At 40.0% G+C, this 25,347-nt stretch overlaps 1 protein-coding gene across 1 annotated transcript in view; it reads right to left on the reverse strand.

Annotated features, from left to right (window-relative positions):
- ADAMTSL1 (ADAMTS like 1) overlaps positions 1–25,347 on the reverse strand; it is a 459,478-nt gene that overhangs the window by 116,885 nt on the left and 317,246 nt on the right. The window contains exons 6-8 of the mRNA XM_086479436.1: positions 19,667–19,793; positions 11,692–11,766; positions 7,890–8,047 (exon numbers count right to left, since the gene is read on the reverse strand). Of these exons, the coding sequence (XP_086335562.1) occupies positions 7,890–8,047; positions 11,692–11,766; positions 19,667–19,793 (360 nt within the window). The remainder of the gene's footprint in view (positions 1–7,889; positions 8,048–11,691; positions 11,767–19,666; positions 19,794–25,347) is intronic.

Raw genomic sequence — 25,347 nt, forward strand, 5'->3', positions numbered from 1 at the left:
GAGAAGTTCAATGTTGAAGTCTTTGAAGTAACATACAAAGGAATTGGGGATGATGGTGTGGAGAAGTATCCTCACGTGGCATACATGATTTTGTGCTTTTCATATCATCAGAAAGAGTTTTTGTACAATGTTTTCCATTCTCTACTTAGAGAGCTTTAATATTACTTTTTGTATACACCTTACATTTAATATTACTGTTTAAACACACCTTACATTGAAAAAGAAGGAGTACGTGCAAGAGATTTGTTGCTGTTCATAATATGTTCATGAAGTAGAAATAGCAGCCAGACATTGTCATGGGAAAATAATTTTACAAGGTTGTTTAAAATAACATAAGAAGTATAAGGATGTAAATTGCAAGAGATGATGAAGGCATTCAAGCACACTGTCTAATACAGGACTACACCATGACTGAGTTTGCCTTTCAACTCCTTTGGAATGCTGAAGGGAGCTCTGCCTTTGAGCTCAAGGGACCATGTCTATTGTTCACTTCTGCATTCATGTCCCTTGATTGTGGTAGTCCTGTGTTGGGTCAGCTTGTTTTTGTGTTTGTCTTTATACAGAAGACAGCTCCATCTGTTACTTCTCAATTCAGCTGCTAAATCAGCCAGGGAAATCACTGTAAAATTACATTATCACCAATTCACATGATTTACAAGGCATGTCTGAATTGAACTTTCTCACCATGCCCCCATCTTGGATTAAGATGTGTTTCCTTAGGTGATTAGGATGACTGTTAAGACTAAATCTCTCACAAAGCCAACACAGAAAGGTAGAAGGTTCAAATCTTTTCTCAAATTTCATTATTCTCCCTAAAGGAAGAACAAAATAGAAATTCAGTGCAATGGAGTGTCTAGGATAGCCGGCATCAACAGAGCCTGCTGTATCAGCTATAACAGCTCTGATGATCTGTACAGAACCCACTACCAAGTGCAACAAAAGCAGAAGCTTCTCAAATGAGAAGAACAAAGTTATTCCACAGAACCAAAGGCAAGCCCAAACAAACCAAAACCAGTCTTGATGCATGTCTTCTGTGGATACCACTCATAACACCTGAATCATCTATGGAAAGACCATTTCACTACCAACAACATGCTCCCAGGGTAAGAGAATTCACCTTTGGGCAAGCCACCTTAAATCCCACTGCAGAGTATTTATTAACCTTAATATAATCACGGCAATACCTAAGAAATTAATGTAAAAAGATAGGATCTTATTGTGATAGATACTATATAAAAATAAAATTAACAAAATAAAAAAGGCAATAGTTTCCACAAAAAAAATTTTGAAAACTGAACAAGGTGGCACCAAATATTCATCGTATTTAAAACTGGCTGATTTTTGAAACAGATAGACTTGGGGAATTTACACACGACAACAGAAAAAAGTTACAGAAAAAGAAAAGGAAAGATACTTCTTTAAAATACAGCTGATCTGAAATCTGTTAGGAAGAAGTATGTAAGATTAATGGTAACACCTCTCCAGATCCAAACAGAATCCACCCAGTAGTTTCAAATTACATACTCTTTGAAGAGCACATGAATGCAAATCACGTATAATCACATTTAGCCTATTTTATTGAACAAGCTATTCTTTAAACCACAGGAAAATATCACATTTTTAAAACACATTTTTTTAGACGGGGCTTCATGAGTAGTACATGAGAGACTGCAGATCAATAATCTCTACCTCTGTTATGGGGTCAGTAGATAGAATGAAAATAAAGAACAGATCTCAAAGGTGCGCACCTGAGAAGGATGATGCTTTCTGAGCATTGAGGTTTGCTTTGCCAAAGTTTCATGAGGGACACTGATAAAGGTAGCTTAGGTACCAGTTTTCTTCTAGATCCCTTACCAAAGGTCCAAGACAAAGTTCACGTGAGTTAAGATCCTCCCATGGACTGATGCTTGGAGTAACAGAGAATGGTTCCATAACCTGTTCTTGCAATGGACAAAGGACCTGTGGAATCCCTCAGGGATGTGTGCAAGGGCATGAGTGGTCAGCCAGACCCCCCAGATGAAAAGGATAAAGGGTGGACCATGAGCTGACCTAGTTTGCTAATGAAAAAAACTATGAATGGTAGTTAAAAATGAAACTGTTTGTGAAAGCTTGGCAGACTAAGTTCAAGTTCTGTGAAAAAGACACAAAACCTATGAGAGCAAACTAAAATTATATATGGTAATTATATAGGAAAAATGTCTTCTACAGTAGCTACTACAATTCAGAATTGTAGTAGGGTTGTTATAGGCATTCCTCCGAAAATACCAGCTCAGTGTGCAGCAACAGATAAAAAGATTAATGGAATACTACAGAGAGGAAAGAAAAAGGAGGGAACATTACACAGCCAAGTAGAAACCTTTGTCCTGATCATTATGTGTAGTTTACGCTTTCTCAACATATATATTTATATATCACATAATTAATCTATTTATATTTAAAAATATTAAATATTTTTAACACATTTTAGTAAGCTACACATTTATTTATAGGAAACTGATATTTCCAAAAAATGCATTTACATCTCTAAATACTAGTCACAAACTACATATTTATGTAATTTTATTTAAAATTATAAATATATAACCACAGTGGAACCAGAAAAAGGACAGAGAAGGGAAATAACAATAACTCATGTATGGACTATCTTTGATAAAATTAAAGATTAAACAGAGTAGCGTGCTAGCAAAGAGGCAAATAATGATGACAGAAATCTCAAATATAGAAGTAATGGGGAAAGGGGGTAAACAGTAGCAATACCTTCCTGTTTCTCAGAGTGGGAAAACCGGAAGGAACCAGTGAAAATATTGCACCAAGGGTTTATAAATGAGATGTATTCCTTAGTTCATTGTGGAACTCATTCCATGAGCTAAATGTTGTCAAAAAGACAAACATAGCACAAAAGGGCCTACAGAAATTCCTGAAGACTGGCTCATTTGAGTCATTAGACAAAATAGTCCAAATGCAACATGAGGGTCAAGAAGGAGGGTCTAAAAGCAGAATGTAACCTTGATCTATTTCTTCACTGCCTTTCAGCGTCTGAAACCAGTTCTTCTCTGAAACAGAAACCTGAATGAAGCAGACTTTTTACTTGACCTCGTATGGCAGTTCCAATGTTCTTACAGAAGGAATGTGTTGATTAGGAGATGGATTATGTTCTAAGAAATATTAATTTAAATAATTTATATTGAACAGAAAAAAGGTAGATATTAAATAGAATCTATACATTGTTTTCAAAAAGACTACTACATGGCTTTCCATACATTTTACCGCATTTGTCGAAATAGGAGGAAAAGGATAAAATTTTTCTGTACTTGTCACAAGATTAAGTCAAGATAAATCATGATTAGGTCTCTTTTCAGGCTGGTCATTACTTATGAGTTTGACCTACAAATTATTACAACATTAGTATATTTTTTGTAAATCAGGAAATCAGAATTTTTATGACTGTTGCCAAAAAACCTAAATGCAAAATACAGGTTGATAAAAGCCAGTGATATAGACCATGTTACAGAAACACTTCCAGCTAAGTCCAATCTGCACTCTACAGAAGTGACCTCAGGAAGACACATGTATCAAGAAATAGTATTTTTTTATGATGAAGGGTCTATATTGCAATGGTCTTTCCTAGATTAAGCAGTGTTTCAGTCATTTGACCTTGATAAAATGAAACTTGACTCAGTCACAATTAAACTTTAACTCTTACTATTTCTGGGTGCTCAGCCTTAATTCTAGCTCATCTGCTCCAAGGAGCACTATCCTAACCCTGATCTTCCAGTGCTTCAAGACTACATCCTTCATCACTTCCTGCCTGACCTTGAGCTTTTTCCCAAATATGAGGTATAATCTTCTCTGGAAACCTTTGCCAGCATCAGAACTAAATTACACAGAAGACCCTTACTGTCATCACGCCCAATCCTCATATGTTAATATCTCTAGAATCCAAAAAGAAGCCAGCCATAATCAGTAGTGCTAGAGCAGATTTGCATCTTTGGCCTCTGCTCTAAAGTGAGTATTAAAGTAATTCCCTATTTCATCCCCCAAGGTAAATCGCTGTATGCACCTGGTTCAAAAGTGATTATTTAGTGCAATCCTGGCCCTAGCCTGACAAGGCCTGTCAACGTCTTTGCCAGCTGGCTGTCTGTACATGCATTATCTCTTGCATGCCCTTGCAAGTTCCAGGAAGTCTAGGCTAGGCCTCAGCCTTGGGCTTTTTTCATTAATCTAGACTCTAATCAAATGCATGTCTCTCACCAGAAGATTCTACCAGTGCTAGATCACAACTGAGGTAAGAATTGTCTGACTAGCTCTAGTGCTCTGCATAACTTGGCATCCAGTTTTGAGTTCTACCATATGGCTTTTGACAACTGGTGGCCAAAATCCTAGTCTTCGCAGTAACTCTGCTCAAGGGAAACCAGTCTGCACCATTTCTAAATCAGCCAGCAGTAAGCTCAGCCACCAGCATAAAAAAAAAGCCAGGCAGTCTCTTCTGACAGCCACCCTTACTCAAAGCTTATCAGCCCTAGCATTACAAAAGACAACATCAATACAAATACAATCCTAACCCAAATACCTCTGACAGCCTCCAGAAAAACATTTATCCAATCCAATCCAACCTTACACATTCCTGATGCAAAGCTGTTGGTGCATTCTGGCCCTACAAGCAAACCTTCATCTTGATATCAGAGACTGAAAACCAACATAAACCTAGTCTAGTCTAGCTCTAGGCTAACAGTGGTTTCTCCTCCAAACCAGCCCCAAGCCTCGACTACACCCTTTATTAGGCCTTGTTTTAAGCCCACTGGTCTTTGCTGCCTCACACCTCAGCCACAGGGCTAGGGCCCCAGCTACACAAACACCACAGCATGTAAAACAAACCTTAATAGGCTGTGCTTTGCCAGCCCCAACACTTCCCTGGCAATCTGTACCAGCTGTTTCAGTAAGCCTATATATAACTCAGGTAGTTCATATTTGCGGTACCGATTGCTTTAAATAATCGACCAGTGACAACTGTTATCATTACATTACCAGTTGTAGACCCCAACTGACAATACAGATTTATCATGCTCAAAGGAGTGCAGGTGTGTGACACAAAATGGTCACTCCCAAGTTTCTCTGTTTTGTGTCTGAAACAGACAATATCAACAGAGGAGACTTTTTAGCACAGACAGGTGAATATGTGACCTTGGCAACAGAGCAGATCAGTGGCAGCTCTGCCAATAAAGGACAAGTCCCCATATGTGATTTTTCTTCTCTCTTCTGTGGAACACAGTGTCAGCCAGACAGATTTCCAGGTGAAAAAGACTTTAATTTCATTTTAGGAAAAAGCCATTTCTACCCATGTTCATCAGAATTTTGTGTTAAAAACTTCAAAGTAGGGAAATCCTCAGAATTTAGGAACAAAATTCAAGTTGAATTTAAGTTTGCTGACATCTTTTCCAGGTCTTCTGCTTTTCAAATATTAAAACTTTATAATGGAGAATTATAATTCTTAAACTATGAATATAAAAAGTAAAAACATGAAAAACTGAAGTTCTTCTATTTTATGATGACACCAAAAAAACCCTGTTTTTTAAAGACAGAGCTGTTTTACTGAATTATTTTTAGCATTTACGTGTCTTGTGAAAAGATTCCCAAGAGCTTAGCAGACGAATAATGTACTACTGGCCATTACAAAGTCAATTATACAACTCAGCTCCTACGGGAATAACATGAGCTTTCTTCCAATTTTAAAGCACTCCATGTCACCAACACAGAAACTTAAATACCAGCTCCCACATTGAGTTTCTATTTATGAATTATATCCAAGTGTCTAACTTGACCTCTCTGAATAAGAGCATTCAGGGTCAACTGAAAAGGATTATAAGCGTCATTCTGGAGACAATGATCCTAAAACTAGAGTTTGCTACATCTACAAATTCATTTAGACCTGTTTGTGTAAAATCTGCCTTGTCCCAGGAAAGTAAATCTTGACACCCAAAGGTATCCCACTTTGTAAGGAAAAGTTGCTAATTCCACAGAGAAGCCTTTCATCTGATTTTTTAAAGAAAATTACTTTATCTTCACAACCTGAAGGCAAAATAGTCAAGGCTATAGTAAGTATGGAAAGCAGTTGCCAAGTCTGACATAACTGAGAGGTATGCACGCATTTTTCTACTGCTGTATTAACCTTATTTGTATGCACCCTCTTATATCCAATAAAATCTAATAAAAAAAATACCCAGAAGCTAAGAAAATTTGTTAGAAAAATAATTAAATAGCATAGAATAATATCCTTGTTGCATGAAGTAATATCTAAAGTATCTTCTACAGCTGTTTATTAAAAAACAAACTGCAATTCAAATAGAAATTTTAAGTGCCTGATAGAAGGCAAAATCTTATGCTAACCTTAGAAAAGATCCTGCGCACAGGGGTTTTGTTTGTGCATTTTTCTGTATCAACTGAAGACAATTAATATGTCAATAAATTAACACCTGCTGAGCCATGCTACTCGGACTTTCAAAAGGTGTAAACACATACATAGTATAAGTAGAGTACTGCCTTTGATTTAACCAGAGCTTCTTACCTTCCATTGATAGAGAAGGAAATGCAAGCACCAAGAGATAAAGCTATTTTCCGTGTCATAAAAGATAATAGTGGAAACACCAAGGACATAGTCCAACCTTCCTGTCATCATTTTAGGGCCATTGATCTACATGACAAGCTGTCCCTGACAGGTGTGTTCTAACTAACCAGGCTGTCTTAAATTCATAGGCAGCATAAAAAATGCAAAGTGAGCAATACCATTGACATCACACTGATGGTCGTCATCTGGATATCATGTGTAATATAGGTAAAAGTGTTTCAGAAATTTTGAATTGACCAGCATCTGTTTTACTAAGGCATATTCATTCTGACCTTCAAAGAGAAAGGAATGCATTCTTCAGGTCAGGCTTCTCCTTGTGAACCAGTCCTGATAATTTCAGCTTTCTTTTTGTGATGCTAACATACCAAGATGGGTAGGGGACATTCTACAGGGCTCTGCTGCTTCCTGAGATAACCCATTGCAGCCCAACCCAGCTTAATCTAACCCGAGCGCTCACATTTTCCGGTTCAAACTCCTAGCTGCCATCAGCTCTAGGTTAAAGCAAATGTGATCTACCTCTGGGCCCCATGGTGAAAAATTTATGTAGTCCTGGACATGATACAGGTTTTACAGTTTTACAGCTGAAATCCTTCAAGTTCCTTGGACCTACTGGAAAAGGATTTATTTTATTGTAATTCCCAAATGTTCATTTTTGTATGTGCATTTTCCTGTAGAATGTGTGCATTGCTTCTAGCAATGTGTTTTATATTACCTGGAAGAATAGAAATGCTCTAATGGGAGGAAACAATTTTATTCTTATTGCCAGTGCAACACAAAGCAGAACTTCAAAATGACACTGTGACTTCTCAAGCAAAGTCATCCCATTTATTTTGGAACTTAGGGACCCCATTCTCCACTCCTTTACAGTCTTATGTGCAATTACACTAGTATAAACTCCACAAATCATGGGTCAAGTTTTTCTTTCTATTTGCTTGCCACAAACAAAGCAAGCTGCATGTCCTTGATTTACACGTACATCAGCAGCACATACAGAAGGTAATCTGCCTTTTCTTGTAAGGAGTTCATCTTTTCTCTTTAGGGCACACATCAGGTGTGCCTTTCTTGGCATAAACTCAGTGTCCGGTGAGACTTTCATCAGATATTTAAATAGAAAGAATTTCATGTAGAATTCAAGAGCTAGCCTGGACTAGGCTTTGTGGTAAAAGTCTACTGGAAAATTGAAAACTAGAAAAACCTCTTTCATCTTTGAAATGCATCTTGTCTCAGTTCATGTTGCTCTAAGAGGTCAATGACCAATTACCCTCACCTTGATAGTGAAGTCTGCAGCAAGAGGCCCAGATATTCTTAATATCTCCTTGTCAGGAAACTTCTGGAAGTCGATGCTAGAATTGTCCACAAGGAAGGAGCCTGTGGAGCTGAGGTTGTTTTCACTCTTCACACCTTGGAGGGTCTTGGTTTCCAAATCTGACAAATACAAACAGATTAACAGGAAACTAGAGCACTACAGTTTGGAGTAAGAGTAAGTGAGAGCAAAAACCAAAACCAACACAAAACAGTGATGGTGCAGATTTGCCCCCTAAATTAATGATAGTGCAACTTTTTTGTTCTTTTCCACAGTTCATTCACATATCCGTACTTTCATTTTCATTTTTCTCCTCCATCTGTTTTTTGGCTTTGTTCAACCCTCAGATTTCTGGCTCTGTGTTCACCTTCTCACCCATAGGTCATGTTTTTACTGTCTTCCAGGCATATTAATCCATTCTTAGTGAGACGTATTTGCTATCGTTTTAACTTGCTCTCAGTAAGTCATGCTCCTATGCAAAGCATGACTCAGACCTTCTCCCATGAGTGCCGACTTTTTTTAAATTGCTGTTCTTTCTTTCAGTTCAAAGGTGGGTCACTAACCACATGTTGCTGTGGTAGACAATTAACCGAAACCAAGACATCCAGGAAAAAGATCAGTATAAGAGAAATCCTGCCTCCTTTCTAGAAGCAGTCTGATCCACCCCGGAGGAGTAGGAAGGGAAGGCAAGTGCTGAAACCTCCTGAGCTCTCCTTCTGTCTCTCTCTGCATTCACAGCTCCCCAAAAGTGGGCATTAATTCAGATACTGTTTGGTAGCAGTTACTTCTGATTGTCAAATTTTTAATAAAGGCATTAAATCATTTTTTAAATTAATATCAACAGTCAGAAAGTAGATCTGTTCCATCATCTAGCTAGCCTCGTCACCAACTGCAGATTATGCTTTACAGCAAGTTCACCAGTAAACTGTTTTTTGTAGTCATTTCCATGCATTTCATCATGATGGATTGCAAAGCTATAATGCTTTCACACGTATTTGTGAAATTATGCACAAAATCTCCCACACAGAGAGGTAGCTAAGGCAAAATCTGAATTAGATGGGGATATACTATTAGTCTGTGATGGAATCATTTTTTCAGAGACAGTAAATGGAAAAAATGTTTTTATTAGCATATATTAAGTTGTTAATTACGGTGAAAAAAGATAATTTCAGTAATTAGACTTCTTTTGAGGGTGGCTCATGGGAATTAATTCATGAAAAAATTGCTGAGGCAGTACACTACGTATTTGCTCTGCGTTAATGAATTCCTTGGTTTTCAGTGAGAATAGTTTCTTCCCTTGTGATGGACTTGGCCATATATTTGTTTCTGGACAATACTACGTGCATCATGGATAAGGATGGTTTTAAGACTCGTGTATATATATAATTGGCCCCCTGTTGACTTCTCCCACAACCAAAGTTCACAGGGCAAAATACTCCCTTCCCCTAAACTGATTGTAGGTCATACATATATAAAATCCTTTGATGGGTGAAAGATTCATGGAGACATCTGAAACAAAAAAGAGTATTTGGACTTATTCATGTTTACACAGAGCAGTTAATCTAAATCTCAACCAATGACTCAGGCAGACCTTACTGATTCAAATATTTTTGTCCTGAAACGTGATATTGCCTGAGTGAAGACAGATTTAGCTCAATCTCTCCTGCTAAAATCTAATTTCTCTCTAAGCTGTCTTATAGCACAATTTCACTGAAAATATAATAAAAGTACAAAAATTTTCTACCTTGGAAGTGAACATCTATACTGGCAAAGAAGACTAGAGAGAAAGGAAGGGTACAAATAATTTACTGGGAAGGTAATAACAACCATACTGGAGCAACTCAGGAATACCCAAAGGGCCACTTAAAACTGGAGTACAGGCAGCATTTGCACTTCTAAGAAAAACATAATATATTTTTTCTTAGTTTATAACCTGTAATTTGCTGGTCTTTATTCACAGCTCTAAATCTGAGGAACCGTTAAAAGGTTATGACACACCCACTGCTTTCTCATCACAAGCAGTGAGCTACAGAACAGGACTGATAAACTTACACTCAGTATAAATTCTTTGGGTGAAAGAAATCTGGAGACAGTGGGAATGATTTGGTGTTTCACTTCCTTGCTTTGTATTTACTAATGTCTGTATTTACACTGACAAGCACAGAGTACTCTAATTGGTCTATGCTGCACCAAAGTCCTATTACCTTTTTGAAAAGGAGAAGGCGAGCCCTCTTTATCCTTATCTTACAATAATTTCTGCTTCTGAGAGGTTATGCAGTACAGTTCATGCTTTTTTCTGACAATATATTCCATTTACCAACACTCTAGTGTTCATCTGCTGCTGATGAAAAAAGGAGCAGCTTGTGAGTAGCTACTGAATCGAAAGGTAAGAGAGAGGGATGTAAGGAGTTTCTATGCATGAAATAAACAGATTTGCCTTCAGCTTTCCCAAAGTATTGTCAAATCCTGAGACTCTTCTCCCAGAGAACAGGGATACACAGCTGCTGGAATACACCGCTCCCTGTCAGACAAAGCAGGGAAGTGTTACAGCCACCAAATGATGGGCTAGCAGCAGTTAGTTGTCTTAACTCCTTGAAGCAATATCATAGAATCATTTAGGTTGGAAAAGACATTTAAGATCCTCAAATCCAACCATTAACCTCACTGCCAAGTCCACCACTAAACCATGTCACTAAGCACCTCATCTACATGGCTTTTAAATACCCCCAGGGATGGTGACTCCACCACTTCCCTGGGCAGCCTGTTCCAATGCTTGACAACCTCTTCAGTGAAGAAATTTTTCCTAATGTCTAATCTAAACCTCCCCTGCCACAGCTTAAGGCCTTTTCCTCTCATCCTGTCACTCATTACTTGAGAGAAGAGATCAACACCCACCTGGCTACAGCCTCCTTTCAGGCAGTTGTAGAGAGTGATTAAGGTCTCTCCTCAGTCTCCTCCTCTCCAGACTAAACAACTCCAGTTCCCTCAGCCACTCCTCATAAGACCTGTTCTCCAGACCCTTCACCAGCTTCGTTGCCCTTCTCTGGACGCACTCCAGCAACTCAATGTCTTCTTGCAGTGAGGGGCCCAAACCTGAACACAATATTCAAGGTGCGGCCTCACCAGTGCCCAGAACAGGGGCATGGTCACTTCCCTACTCCTCCTGGCCACACTATTTCTTATACAGGTCAGGATGCTGTTGGACTTCTTGGCCACCTGGGCACACTACGGGCTCATATTCAGCTGGCTGTTGACCAGCACCCTCACTACTAAGCAGCATGTTGTTTCTGATCTTTAGACTGCGATTTCATGTGTGTGCATGCGAGCATGTGTGTGCATTTACTGGAGTGGGACAGATTATCATAACAGAAACGTGTTGAAGTCATGAGCAGCTTGATGACTAAGCTCAGCTGTAGGGAAGCTTATATTTTACTGTCCTCAATATTTCTTCACTCAGTGGGATATATTTTATTAATTTTGAACAAAAGCATTTGGCACCAAGTGAGCCAGCCAAAGGATAAGCAAACAGAAATGACCGAAAAGTTAAGAAGGGGCAAAGGATTCTGCAATGTTCGCCAAGTGCTGCTCTTAAAAGAGCATGTACCACTGATACAACTGGGTCCGAGGAGAACTTCTGAGGGCAGGACTCATACCTGTATTAAAATCAGTGATCTGAGAGAAGGAAACCAGATATCACAGTGTAAATAGAGCACTGGGGGTTAGCAAGGCTTTCTTAAACAAATATACACTAACTTTTTCTACTTACATAAATGGTCAGGTCCTTTCAGCACGAGGCGAACTTGCCTGCTTCCATAAGGAATAGCAACCACTGTATCATCCACTGCGGAAAGGCAAAAATGCATGGAGTAAATAAGCAAAGAAATTCCCATCTGTTTTCAAATAAGCAGTGAAAGAGGTACGTACAAGGCAGTCAAAAGAAAAGCTTTTGGACCAATTAAACAACCCTATGAATTATGAGAGAATTGAAAAAGAACTTTTTAAATGAGGTAAGAACCTTCTGCTTAGAAGAATCCAAGGCTGCTGATTTTCTTTATTCTACACTCCTTCACAACCATTTCTGGATTTCAAGAGTAACTGAGCTTTCTATTCCACCACAACTCCAGTTAAACCTCTTCCAAGTCTTCTGAACTGGTGTTTGTGGTAGAGAAGCATAAGCCTGTTCTGATGTTTAACCAGAACTGCCCATTCCTTCACTTGACTCTTTCCCAGTTAAACCCTCCATGACCCTGCTCATGCTATATGATGATCTCCCACCGCTTTCAGGCATGCCTTCCCTTTCACACCTTTTACTTTAGCGTCTAGAAATGCTATAATTCTACTTACCTTTCCACATGACTAACAGAAAGCTCCTGGAAAAAACAGAAGCCCATTAGACTGTCATGTAAACAGGTCTTAGAGTAGTATCTTGAACCTATGATGCCCTTGGAAGGTTTGCCAGCTGGATTTAAACTGAGGTGTGAATTAGCATGTAGGTCACAGGCTGCTGTGAAAGTGAGTTAAGTCAGCATTTCTGAAGAGGCAGCACACTCAGTAATGTCCTGAAGGGAGACAGGATGGAAAGGTATGGAAAGAAGCTAGAAAATGCTCCCAACTCTATGCCTGGGTCATAGAGTGGGTGCCCAGAGATTGCTGACCTAGACTAACCATCATGCCTAAGCTTTGCATTCTCCTTTCCCTGTCCTTTCTGCCTCCTTCTCCTGTAAATAGAAGTCAGGAAGGAAAAAGCATGCAGGAATTTTTTGGGGGAGGTGGTAGAACTGTTCACATCTGTGTCACGTAAGGCCTGCTAGCTAGAATTATAGCTCTGCTCTCAAAGCAGAGTGTTGCTTTGTCAAATGAGGCTAACACAGCCAATAAAAGCGTATGACCTTTCATCCAAATGTATAAGCTGGAGACTTAAGTTTCTGACCAGACTAAACTGTGAAAACTGTTCCAGCCTAGCTAAATTGGGACTCTCTGCCACCAGAAAAATAGTTATGAATGGGGCAATTTCATGTCAGAAAGTGAAGAGACACAACAGAAAGATGGAAAACTACAAGAAAGTGGGACTTCTTTTAAAAAACACATTCATACATCCAAACCTGTAGTATTTCAAAAATACAAACTAGAACCCTTGTGTCATGTATCACAGGAACTTCTTATGCTCTTCTATCAGAGAGCTTTATGGGATGAAATATCAATACTTTTGTGGCCTCTTAATATCCCAGAAGTGAGGAGGTAAATGTAGGCAGTCTGACAAATACGAATGTCACAAAAGTTGTGTGGAGATAAAGCCTTTTTGTGTGCTCAGGCTCTTCTGAACCTTGTCTCCATTTTCAAAACTGGATTTGATGTGTTTCCTCAACATATCCAGAAATTTCAATGCCTCTTAAGACTTCTGTAGCACTGGGGTTAAACTCTATTCAATACCCATTCTGCTTATACACATATCTGATATCACATTAATCAGCAAAGATAGACATCTTTCATTTCTACACAGAATTAAAATTTTCTGTTTGAAAAGATAAATATTTGAGTCTTACAGAATTCATTAAATATTGGTATTCTAATGCTGATTTTATTGGTATCATTCTGGCACTCATAATCAAGACACCCAGTAGGATAAATACATTTTATCCATTCTGGGGAGCAAAATCTGTGAATATGACATATCATTCTGCTATACATATATTATGTTTATTGGAATGAGTCTGGGAAAACAATTAATTTCATTTTCAAAAAATATTAATGGTGTTTTTACAAGTCTTATTTAAAGAAAGTCCCATGTCTTTATCGTATTTGACTGCCTCTCAGTTATGAGCTCTGTGCTGAAAAGTTAGCAACTCACTGATATGTCACAGAAAAATCAGACAGTTTAAAGATCATGCAAGCTTATATATCACATATTCTTAGCATGTCTCTTCTGCCCTGGGGTATTGCTACGTCTATATTTCATCGGATCTTGTCGTTGCTCTCCATTTGAAATTCTAGAACACTTTATGTGAAATGCAAAGCTCAGTCGGATTCATGCTTATCAAAATGCTTCCTGCTTTCACAAAATAGAAGCAGTAGTGACTGAAGGATAATTTCCTGAGGTTAACAGTGATAAGAAGGAGACATTTCCTGTAAAGAGACATATGAAAATAAGCATGGTAATATTCAGTCACAGCTCCCTCCAACAATAAGCAGAGATGCAGTTTGTGGAGCAGCCATGTGGAACACTGAGTAAAAGGCGTGAAGAGTGTTGATGGGCTGCTGGTTTCCTCCAGAGAAGATGCAAAGGGAGAATCCCAGATAAGTGAGAGGACAGTGGCCCAGGGCTCTGAATAAAGTGCAAGGATTTAGGCAAAGGTTATATCAGGTACACACATCAGATTCCTGCGAGAGATCAGTTTCTTCTGGTTTTGGATTTTGAATTTGGATTTTGTCCAAATGGTCTAACTGTCAGTTCTCATGATGAAAAATGAGCTGTTTGTATTTCCCCATTACTACTGATACTCAACGGAAATGTGGAAATGCATCTATTTTTGACAACCATGGCGAGGGTAACAGATAAATATCTATTCTGCCCTAGCATAGCGATTTCTACAATTCTCTTTTAAATTAAACTACTTCATTAGTAGATGTCAATCCTTTTTTAGAGAAATACTAACTTTGAACAAGGTGATCAGCAGAATTCACCCACTACTTATGGGATCAGCTCTCCATCTCCTTGGTGAATATAAAGAAGTCTGCTTAAATACATCTCATCGCCATAGGAAGTTGTATACACTGTTTCCAAAAGGAGATATTATTAAAAAAAAAAAAAATATCACTTTTTGCAGTCTTAGAAAGATTGAGCCACCCAAGCTTAAGACTAAGAGAAAAGGCTATTTCTGGAATGAATGAAGTCTTTTGTAGCATTTATGTTTTGTTTTGTTTTGTTTGTTTGTTTGTTTGTTTTTAATAGAAAAAAGAGCATAGTCACAGGTGCTTCCTTTTTCATATAATGTATGAGAGAATTCAATGTCACATTGCCTCCTGCCCTGCTATGCTTCTGTTTCTGAGGCCACTGGGAGATGTATATTACACCTATAAATACTGAGGAAGCTGTTCTCGTATCAAGAACTAAGTGTTTTACAGCTCTATGAATTTTTTTCTAGTACTATCCTTCTCCTATGCCTTTGCATGATGTAAAGAGCATGGAGAAGGAAAATGGATATGAGCACTAAGAGAAAATTAAATCAGTATGATAAGCTCAAGACTGTTTGGGGTGGTTTTGAGACAATCAACTTCAGAAACTATTGGGACTGTGCTGGAATAAAGGTGACTCTCCAATTTCCCTAGCTCAGTCCTCAAAATTGAATGCTGTACTCTGTTAGGCAAATAAAAATCCCAGGTGAGCCCACAGAAAGCCTCTGATTATATCTGCCTCTCATGAAGGGCACATAGCCCTTCTGTTTTTTCTTACATTGCATGAGAGTCTGGCTCATACAGGCTTTTGATGCCTTGTTCATACCATGGACAAAATAGAAATAACTCTTGAGAAACAAGTATCATTTTCCAGAGACAACTTGGAATTAAGCCAAACATAATCCAGTCATGCCAGCAAATAGATCAGGCCCTGATCCCAGATATGCTTATGTAGATATGTTTACAGTGACGAATGAGCAAGATGCTGACACAGACAAATTGTCAAAGTGACAGTTATTTAAACAGAGCTGGGGAGGACAAATGTGGGAAATAAATACAGAGCAGATTTTTAAAAACTTATCAACATTTAAAAGCTTGAATTTTCACAGCATGTACATAAATGTTTTGGAAGGAAACCTCAGAAAGAAATTGTATTAATTAACACATGTGGAGAAACTTAAGTGTACCTTTATAATTGTAAAAAGCCAATTTAAAAGAGCACTTACTTTTGATATATTCAAAATTCATACTGTGTGTCTACAGCACGGGAGAGAATAAAGTCACGTGGTTTATACAGAGTGCATATAAAATCTGGTTATATACTTTTGTTCTGTATAACAATTATTTGCCTACAAATGTGTAAAAGATCCATTCTCGTAACATTTTTTCCCATTTGTGTCACTCTTAGACTATGCTCTCTCCCATCTGCTCTTCTATCTACATAGCATTCTTTATATTTAATAACAAATCATTGGTAGTAGGGACTTTACTTTCTTAAGATTTTAATACTGTGCATAATAGCATAATATATATTACTGCTTTTATCCTCAATAGAAAAGAGAGAAGCACCTTTCTACCACAAAGCAACTAAAAACAAATTGATTATTCCTATGGGAAAAGACATTTGTCAAAAAAGTTCACAAATACAATCATGTCTCAAGCAGCCTGGACATTTCTAAATCTGTTCATGTACATTGCAGAAACAGTAACAATGAAGTGAAATTCCATTCCTAAATCTTTGCGAATGATTTCTTTTGCCCTCTAATGTGCAGTTCTGCCTCAGCAATGGAACTCTTATGAGGATTATTCCTCTCCTTCCTTCATACAAAATATTTTTTCTTTCCCTTCCCTTCCCTTCCCTTCCCTTCCCTTCCCTTCCCTTCCCTTCCCTTCCCTTCCCTTCCCTTCCCTTCCCTTCCCTTCCCTTCCCTTCCCTTCCCTTCCCTTCCCTTCCCTTCCCTTCCCTTCCTTCCCTTCCCTTCCCTTCCCTTCCCTTCCCTTCCCTTCCCTTCCCTTCCCTTCCCTTCCCTTCCCTTCCCTTCCCTTCCCTTCCCTTCCCTTCCCTTCCCTTCCCTTCCCTTCCCTTCCCTTCCCTTCCCTTCCTTCCCTTCCTTCCCTTCCCTTCCCTTCCCTTCCCTTCCCTTCCCTTCCCTTCCCTTCCCTTCCCTTCCCTTCCCTTCCCTTCCCTTCCCTTCCCTTCCCTTCCCTTCCCTTCCCTTCCCTTCCCTTCCCTTCCCTTCCCTTCCTTTCCCTTCCCTTCCCTTCTTTTTATTCCTCCCTCCCTCCCTCCCTCCCTCCCTCCCTCCCTCCCTCCCTCCCTCCCTCCCTCCCTCCCTCCCTCCCTCCCTCCCTTCCTTCCTTCCTTCCTTCCTTCCTTCCTTCCTTCCTTCCTTCCTTCCTTCCTTCCTTCCTTCCTTCCTTCCTTCCTTCCTTCCTTCCTTCCTTCCTTCCTTCCTTCCTTCCTTCCTTCCTTCCTTCCTTCCTTCCTTCCTTCCTTCCTTCCTTCCTTCCTTCCTTCCTTCCTTCCTTCCTTCCTTCCTTCCTTCCTTCCTTCCTTCCTTCCTTCCTTCCTTCCTTCCTTCCTTCCTTCCTTCCTTCCTTCCTTCCTTCCTTCCTTCCTTCCTTCCTTCCTTCCTCCCTCCCTCCCTCCCTCCCTCCCTCCCTCCCTCCCTCCCTCCCTCCCTCCCTCCCTTCCTTCCTTCCTTCCTTCCTTCCTTCCTTCCTTCCTTCCTTCCTTCCTTCCTTCCTTCCTTCCTTCCTTCCTTCCTTCCTTCCTTCCTTCCTTCCTTCCTTCCTTCCTTCCTTCCTTCCTTCCTTCCTTCCTTCCTTCCTTCCTCCCTCCCTCCCTCCCTCCCTCCCTCCCTTCCTTCCTTCCGCCCTTCCTTCCGCCCTTCCTTCCGCCCTTCCTTCCGCCCTTCCTTCCGCCCTTCCTTCCGCCCTTCCTTCCGCCCTTCCTTCCTTCCTTCCGCCCTTCCTTCTGCCCTTCCTTCTGCCCTTCCTTCTGCCCTTCCTTCCTTCCTTCTGCCCTTCCTTCCTTCCTTCCTTCTGCCCTTCCTTCCTTCTGCCCTTCCTTCCTTCTGCCCTTCCTTCCTTCTGCCCTTCCTTCCTTCCTTCTGCCCTTCCTTCCTTCCTTCCTTCTGCCCTTCCTTCTGCCCTTCCTTCCTTCCTTCCTTCCTTCTGCCCTTCCTTCCTTCCTTCCTTCCTTCTGCCCTTCCTTCCTTCCTTCCTTCTGCCCTTCCTTCCTTCTGCCCTTCCTTCCTTCTGCCCTTCCTTCCTTCTGCCCTTCCTTCCTTCCTTCTGCCCTTCCTTCTGCCCTTCCTTCTGCCCTTCCTTCTGCCCTTCCTTCCTTCTGCCCTTCCTTCCTTCCTTCTGCCCTTCCTTCTGCCCTTCCTTCCTTCTGCCCTTCCTTCCTTCTGCCCTTCCTTCCTTCCTTCCTTCTGCCCTTCCTTCTGCCCTTCCTTCCTTCCTTCTGCCCTTCCTTCTGCCCTTCCTTCTGCCCTTCCTTCTGCCCTTCCTTCCTTCCTTCTGCCCTTCCTTCCTTCCTTCCTTCTGACCTTCCTTCCTTCCTTCCTTCTGCCCTTCCTTCTGCCCTTCCTTCCTTCCTTCTGCCCTTCCTTCTGCCCTTCCTTCCTTCTGCCCTTCCTTCCTTCTGCCCTTCCTTCCTTCCTTCCTTCTGCCCTTCCTTCTGCCCTTCCTTCCTTCCTTCTGCCCTTCCTTCTGCCCTTCCTTCCTTCCTTCTGCCCTTCCTTCCTTCCTTCCTTCTGCCCTTCCTTCCTTCCTTCCTTCTGCCCTTCCTTCTGCCCTTCCTTCCTTCCTTCTGCCCTTCCTTCTGCCCTTCCTTCCTTCTGCCCTTCCTTCCTTCTGCCCTTCCGCCCTTCCTTCCTTCCGCCCTTCCGCCCTTCCGCCCTACCACCTGCCCTTCCGCTCTTCCTTCCTTCCGCCCTTCCTTCCTCCCTCCCTCTCTCCCTCCCTCCCTTCCTGCCTTCCTGCCTTCCTTCCCTCCTTCCCAGAGGCCTAACCACTGCTCTCTACACTGTGTTCCGTACCCAAGCCGTTATTGTCTGACAAAGAGAAGCTTTTGTAAAAAACACCTCTCACTGATCCTCAGAGAAACTGAATGCTATCTACAAGTATACTCACACAGTCTTCAGCAGATATTAAACTGCTGTTTTAATCTTTTAGGTCATGTGCTGTTCAGCACTGGAAAAAGTGCTCCAGAATGGCTGAGCTGGTCTGATTAATCTCTAATGCCACCAAGTAGGGCTGGAGGCAGGTTTGTAGGCTATCACATATGATTTCTTAGGTGTGTCTATATAGTCATGAAAGTACACCTACCTATTTATCCTTTCTTCACTCTGACCAGACATGCCCTATCTCTCACCGCAAAACTTTAATAGCTCCATCTATGATGCTGTAACCAGGCTGAAAACCTTCCTAGGGTCCAGGACAAACTAACCATGTCACTGGGGCACACGAATGCTATTTTACCACACTGAGTTGAACTTGTTTCGGACAAAGCATGAGAAAGTCCATGTCTGTGTGTACTAATCTGTGTAGTCACCTCCTGATGACTTAGACACCTGAGTCCACCCTAGGACTGAGTCACCATGCTCAGCATGCAAGTAGACATGCTGTGGATGTAGGTCTGGGAGGGAGCACTGTGCCAGGTTGGCACCACCACTTCCCTAGGGTTCCTCTTTGCTGTAGACCAGCATCAACCACTCTCTTCAGAGCAGCATGGACTGAGTCCTATGCCTAGTCAGGTAATACAGCCAGAGCAGTGTGGGTAGAGCCAACTCTTCTCGTTCTCCTGCTCCTTCCAAGCAGCTAGCTAGCTGAGATTTGGAATATACTAGTGATACCTTTCCATAATCCTCTGTCCACCCCCACAGCCAGAGCTGTAGTCTGAGCATTCCTGATTTAACCCATAAGGGAAGAGACTGTGGGGACAACCAGACTGACCATGATCATTCAACTGCCTGAGAAAGAGTGGGGTGAAATCTAGTTTGCAAGAAACGTGCATTTCACTAAGAGAGGAAGATGGCACTGTACCAGGAGGGACATCTTACGTTTATTTGCTGAGAGCTGGGATTTATATTGGCCTCGAACCAGCCGGCAGGTGGACCCATCACCATTGCAGACCCCACAGTTATCTTCCTTGACAGCGCTTCCCAGCTGGCGGTCACAGCCAACGATCTGGCAAGAAAGAAAGATGTGCAGTTCAACGTGAGCACCTACTGACTCACTGCTCGATCCATCTCTGCAACTAATTATTGCCGAATTTCTCTTGCAGCCTCTCTAGAGGGCTATAAAGTACCTTAGCAATGAAAGAGGCTGAGCAAATCTGGCTGGGAGTTGGAACTGAATTCAGACATGAGATAGCAAGCAGGTTAGTACTCAATGGCTTTTGCAGTCTAGAGAAATAAAAGAGTATTTTTGGAAGTTGTTTTTTTAGGGTATTGTGAACGTTTCTTGATCAGAGTCCTATCAGAAATTACACTTCCTAGAGTTTCACAAAGAAAAATGCCTGAAGTAGATAAGAAGTCAGATAGGAAGCAGACAGATAGATAAAAGTAAAGAGCAGCACAGATAAAAAACAACATGGCTGAGATCTCAGTGAAATTTTACCTACTATGCAGTTGGGAAAACCATGTGCTTTTAATTATGTTTGACAATAATCCCATTCTATGCTATCAATGCCTGTGTTCAGACATTGTTAAAGATCTAATAAAGAAGGGGGGAATGGTTAAAACAAAAGAACTGAGTGTCAGAAGTGCAACTACCTACTCTGAAACTGGCTTTTTTCTTATATGCAAATTATTTGGTTCAAAATTTTAGAACTTTCCTTTCCTCCCTTCCTCCCTTTCTCCCTTCCTCCCTTCCTGCCTGTCTTCCTTCCTTCCTTCCTGCCTTCCTCCCTGCCTTCCTCTGAGTTAGTTTATAGTTAGCCTATAAACTAGGCTTCTCAGTTTTCAAAAACTATAGTGCCCAGGGGCATCAAATATAAATTTATAACTAAATGCATTTAGAGTTAAATAAATGAAATATAAATTTATTTAGCACAGTGCTAATGTAAACCTTTCATTTGAACTTTGAATTCTGCATCCAAGTTATGAATTTTGCACATAAATTGCTGAAATACAAGAAATTAAGCAAGTCCATACAGCGTTATAATTATCTTTATATATACTAGAAAATGAAAGACCCTCTAGCATTCTGGTGCACAAAGTAAGCAATGAAAAAATATTTGTTTACTTCCAAAAAGTTTGTACTAGGACTCACAGAGAGTATATGTAAACACAGGGGATTTTAAATAAAATGCTTATTTCAGCTTTAAATTTGCCTGCATCTGTGAGTTTCAGTTAAATCAGAGATCTGGGTCCTAGAAACTGCTAAGTGCAAAGAGGGCATTTATCATCCAGGTTCATAAAAACTGCATGTGTAACTTTCCCACTTAAACTTTCAGACTAATATTCCTCATTTGTGCAAATCTATGTGTGCAGAATTGCTAGGGTGAAATGTACTTCTGGATTTGAAACTTGCTCTTCACTTGCCTGTGAAAACACAGGCTTTGATTAATATCCAGTATTCACGCTTAGCAATTCAATTCACATTTCTATTTTCAATTACCAATTTCAATTCCAGATCCCGTCATTATTTTCTTGTGGCACAATAGCAATTTCCTTGATTATCTATCATATTGATAGTATAATTAATTTAATTTAAATCACTATAGGTTTAGAGTTAGGCTTGATGAAAGCTATCATATAATTTCTTTGAGTTTACTCATTTCTACTGGGTCAGAACCGGGTCAATCTCCTATGCTTCTGCATTACATTATGATATCTCCACAGGCATTAGTGAGGGCTAATGGAGTAACAGTCATGCATAAATGACATATTTCCCTGAAAATCTAGTCATACCAAGACTGCAAGAGACATTTTATCACATTAGATATATCACAGTTAGATAGCTGAAGCAAAGTTAAGATTATCTTGACTGTGATTACTCCATAAAGAGTTTCCAAGTACAGCTGTATAAATCATATCTGTGATATCATATAAGGTTTAGGTCCTTTTTTTTTTTTTTAATAGGAATATCCCTACAGGAGCTGGAGACTCTTTGATATACACAGACTGGTTCGCTTTAACTTTCATGAATGTCTCTGTATAGACAAGATGTGAAAAAAAGTCACTTGCATGATCTAAAAACTGTATGACATAATGCCTACATGCCAGATGAATTTCCTTTAAGCACATTACAGCTCACTAGCACCCAGAGTGAGAAGGGCCCTGCCGAGGAACCCAGATATCAGAGGAAAGGTCAAAATTCCATTTCATATCTGCTTATAATATATTTTATATTCACTCAACGGTTCAGTCTAGACTGGTATTCAAATCTGCATACCTTCACCCACCTTTCACACCATGAAAAGAACATGTGAACTGCTTAGATGTAAAAAGGGATGGATCTTAAATCCAGGTATGAGACAACCAATTTCAAAAACAACCTTCACTACTTTAAAGCCTTTTTAACTTTATGAATCATCAGCTCACATATCGCCATGGGCTGTACTCTGATTAAAGTTAATTTATAAATTAAGCGATTTGGAGCTAGGTCACAACTTGTAGAGGAAACCACGAGGAAAATCTCAGGTGTGAAAGGAAGTTATATTGATGTTCATCACTCTTTTAAGATGGACAGTGTATAGCACAAAAATAATTCTTTTGCTGAAACCCTGTATTTCAAATGCAAGTGTGAGGAAAATGGACTTCTTATGAACACCAAAGCTTACATGGTATGTACAAAATGTGTTTTAATCTTCTTGTACTTGGTAGTCTCTCAGATAATTTTATGCTATTAGAAATTTTGATAGAATTAAATAAATTTCTTATTTCTCTCCAAGGTTTCTGCAGAGATTTTTGCTTTACTTGTTGGATTTTCTTAATAGATACCCAGAATATGTATGAAGTTTTCATTAAAAACCCTTATGAGTGACTAACTAATGCCTGAAATAAAAAAAATTTCCAAAGTTCACTGCTTCTTTCTTTTTTTTTTTTTTTTTTTTTTTTTCCGTTACCTAGGGAAATCCTTCTTCCATTTTTTGAAATTATTTACATTCAGTAAAAAGGTTGGTAGTGTTTGCAGTGGAGTCACTGATGCTTTAAAATGAAAAACACTACTCCAGATCTCTTATATTACTTTTTAGTACTTTTTGCATAAAAACATTATATAGGTGGGACTCTTATGAAAGCAAAAGATTAGACAAAGAAATATTAAAGAGCTTCTGAAAAAATACATAGTTCAGGAGAGTAATAACTTTTGTCTCTATGAGCAGAAGAAACATAGGCTTGGCTGAGTTGAGATTGGCATATGTCTTCTCCATAACGTTATTTTCACTCTGTCAAGGCTGCGGAGAAGCCACTGCAAAAGATTAAGGGATGGGTGAAAATATGTCACCATCCCCCCAGAAATATACAAAGTTAGCAAGAAACAGGAAGGCAGAATTGTTTCTTTCAACATCCACCCATAACACGAGCAAAACACAGAGGGGAGGTTTTGGAATGGCTGTTATTAGGGATGCCAAAGATGTAACACAATAGGAGAGACCTAGCTATCAGGAAAAGTAGATTCATTTAGACTGCAGAGCCAGAAAATCATGCCGAGACACTGACCAGTGGGCATACTCATCTGACTAGGAGTGTCATGAAAATAAAATCCACGGTAGATACTGCTTGATCAGCTTGGTAGGCAAAGGAGTGAATTAGGATATTCTACCTCTAATCTACAGCTCAAAGGAATGGTTTGGTGGACACAGTTTGAAACAAAATACTGACATTTTTGGTTCAGACATATGGGGAATATTTCACTCTCTGAAAAGCTTTGAAATGCCAACTCCTCATCTTGGTTTGAAACTAGAACCAATGTCAAAATTCTGAAGCTTCTGTGGGTTGGATATTTACTTTTCCAGTGCATTCTAGTCCTGATCTTAATACATTGGAGGGTGGGCGGGGGGCAGTTTAGGGAGATGAAGTCTTTTTCAATCCATAAAGGGCTGGGAAGGAAGCCCCCATCAGGAACGAAAATGGATTACTGCAACAGGTTGTGCCTGGAAATGTTCTAAACTAAGCAGTTTTCATACTTATTTCTATTATATGTTAAGCTTCCTCCTCTTAAAGCAGGGTAATGAAGCACAGATTTTCCACACTGAAATCTTTCGAGTTTCAAATTGCTGAAGCGTGGTCAGAGGCTTGAACTGCAGATTGTTACCACAGAAAATGTCAGAAGCAGCTCCATTAAGTTCCCTGACAATCTAATCCAAACCCCATCAAAATCAAGAAAATGCACTTACAAATTCAATAGGATTTGGATGAAGCTCTTGCATATTTCTAAACATGTTCCTGTGAAACTCATTGCTATTGTGGTTAAATGCCCTTATAGCAGAAGCAGCAGATCATGCAGGGCTCTGGAGGTCTCTTAGTATATGGAAGATGTCAGCTGTACCAGAGTGAGGAAATCACAGGTGAGTACCAAATCCCTGTCCAGTTCTTTACCACTTCTAAAGTGAGCTGATTTTTTATTCTCCTTGTGGGTTTAGCATAAAAAAGTCAGCAACAAAAATCCAGAATAATAACAGCTAATCCCTAGTTGGCCGAGCCTGTATTGTTTTCTGGCATGAGATATCACAGTTCTTCTCAGAGGTAAAGATTCCATATTACATTTTAGGCTGAATTCCCATACTTCATGCTGAGTTTTATTCTCCCCCTCCGGCTCCCACTTTTACTCCATTGACAGCCAGTGAGTTGGCAAAACAGAAAAATAGAGTTATTCCTGACTCTGAGATATATTCACAAAATAATTTTTATAGGACACTGCAAGAAAAAAGTCATCAAGTTAGCAGACCAACTGATGTATAATCTAAAGTCATTTAAAGCAGCTGATGTATAATTTAAAGTCATCAGTCTGAAAGTTCCACAACAGAAGTTGGAACTAATTCACTGAGTGCGTGCATGAATGTCATGTGTGTATGTGTTCCACTTGCAGACTTAAACTCTGGCTCCGTTTAGCAGATTTTTCCAGAAATAAAACTGGACCAGCGATGACAGGATCTGCTTCAGCCCTGCTAGCCTGGAAATGCCCTGAAGTAAGAAGTTTTCATAATAATTTCTATTCAGTATTAAGAAACTCTGGGCAGGAAATAATGTAATAAAGCAAGCTTGCAAATCTAGCCAATTATAAATAAATCTCTGTTTTTCAAAGGGCATGTCTGAAGTTCAAACACAAGAAGTTCTGAAAAACTGAGAAAAACAAAGTTGCCCTTCACAAGGATACTAATGTGGGGCTCAATCTGGGACTTGTGTTGGTTGTCACTGTTCAGCTGAAGAAAGTTTTGGATCAGAGCCACTGTTTCAACTGGGTCCAAAATCCTGTTTTACAATCAGGATGAAGACCTGTTGTACTCTTTAAATAATTGTGGAGAGAACAAGCTCTAGGCTGTATGGCAAACTGAAACTGGACTGGTGTCTGTGATGCCTAATCCTTGTTGAAGTGGTATCTGCCCTTCAGTTCACTGACACCTTACGATGACAGTTTTCAGCCTTAGCATTTTTCTGGCACAGCCTGCTGACATTAACCTGTGACTGGCAGTCCTGTGTAGAACCAAGCACCTGGTAGGATCCTCCTATGTCCCAAGGAATTTAGATGCAAGCACACCACAATCAACAGCTATAGCTGAAAACCATAAGATGAT

The sequence above is a fragment of the Leptosomus discolor genome, chromosome Z (assembly GCF_034619465.1).
Source record: "Leptosomus discolor isolate bLepDis1 chromosome Z, bLepDis1.hap2, whole genome shotgun sequence".
Taxonomy (NCBI): domain Eukaryota; kingdom Metazoa; phylum Chordata; class Aves; order Leptosomiformes; family Leptosomidae; genus Leptosomus; species Leptosomus discolor.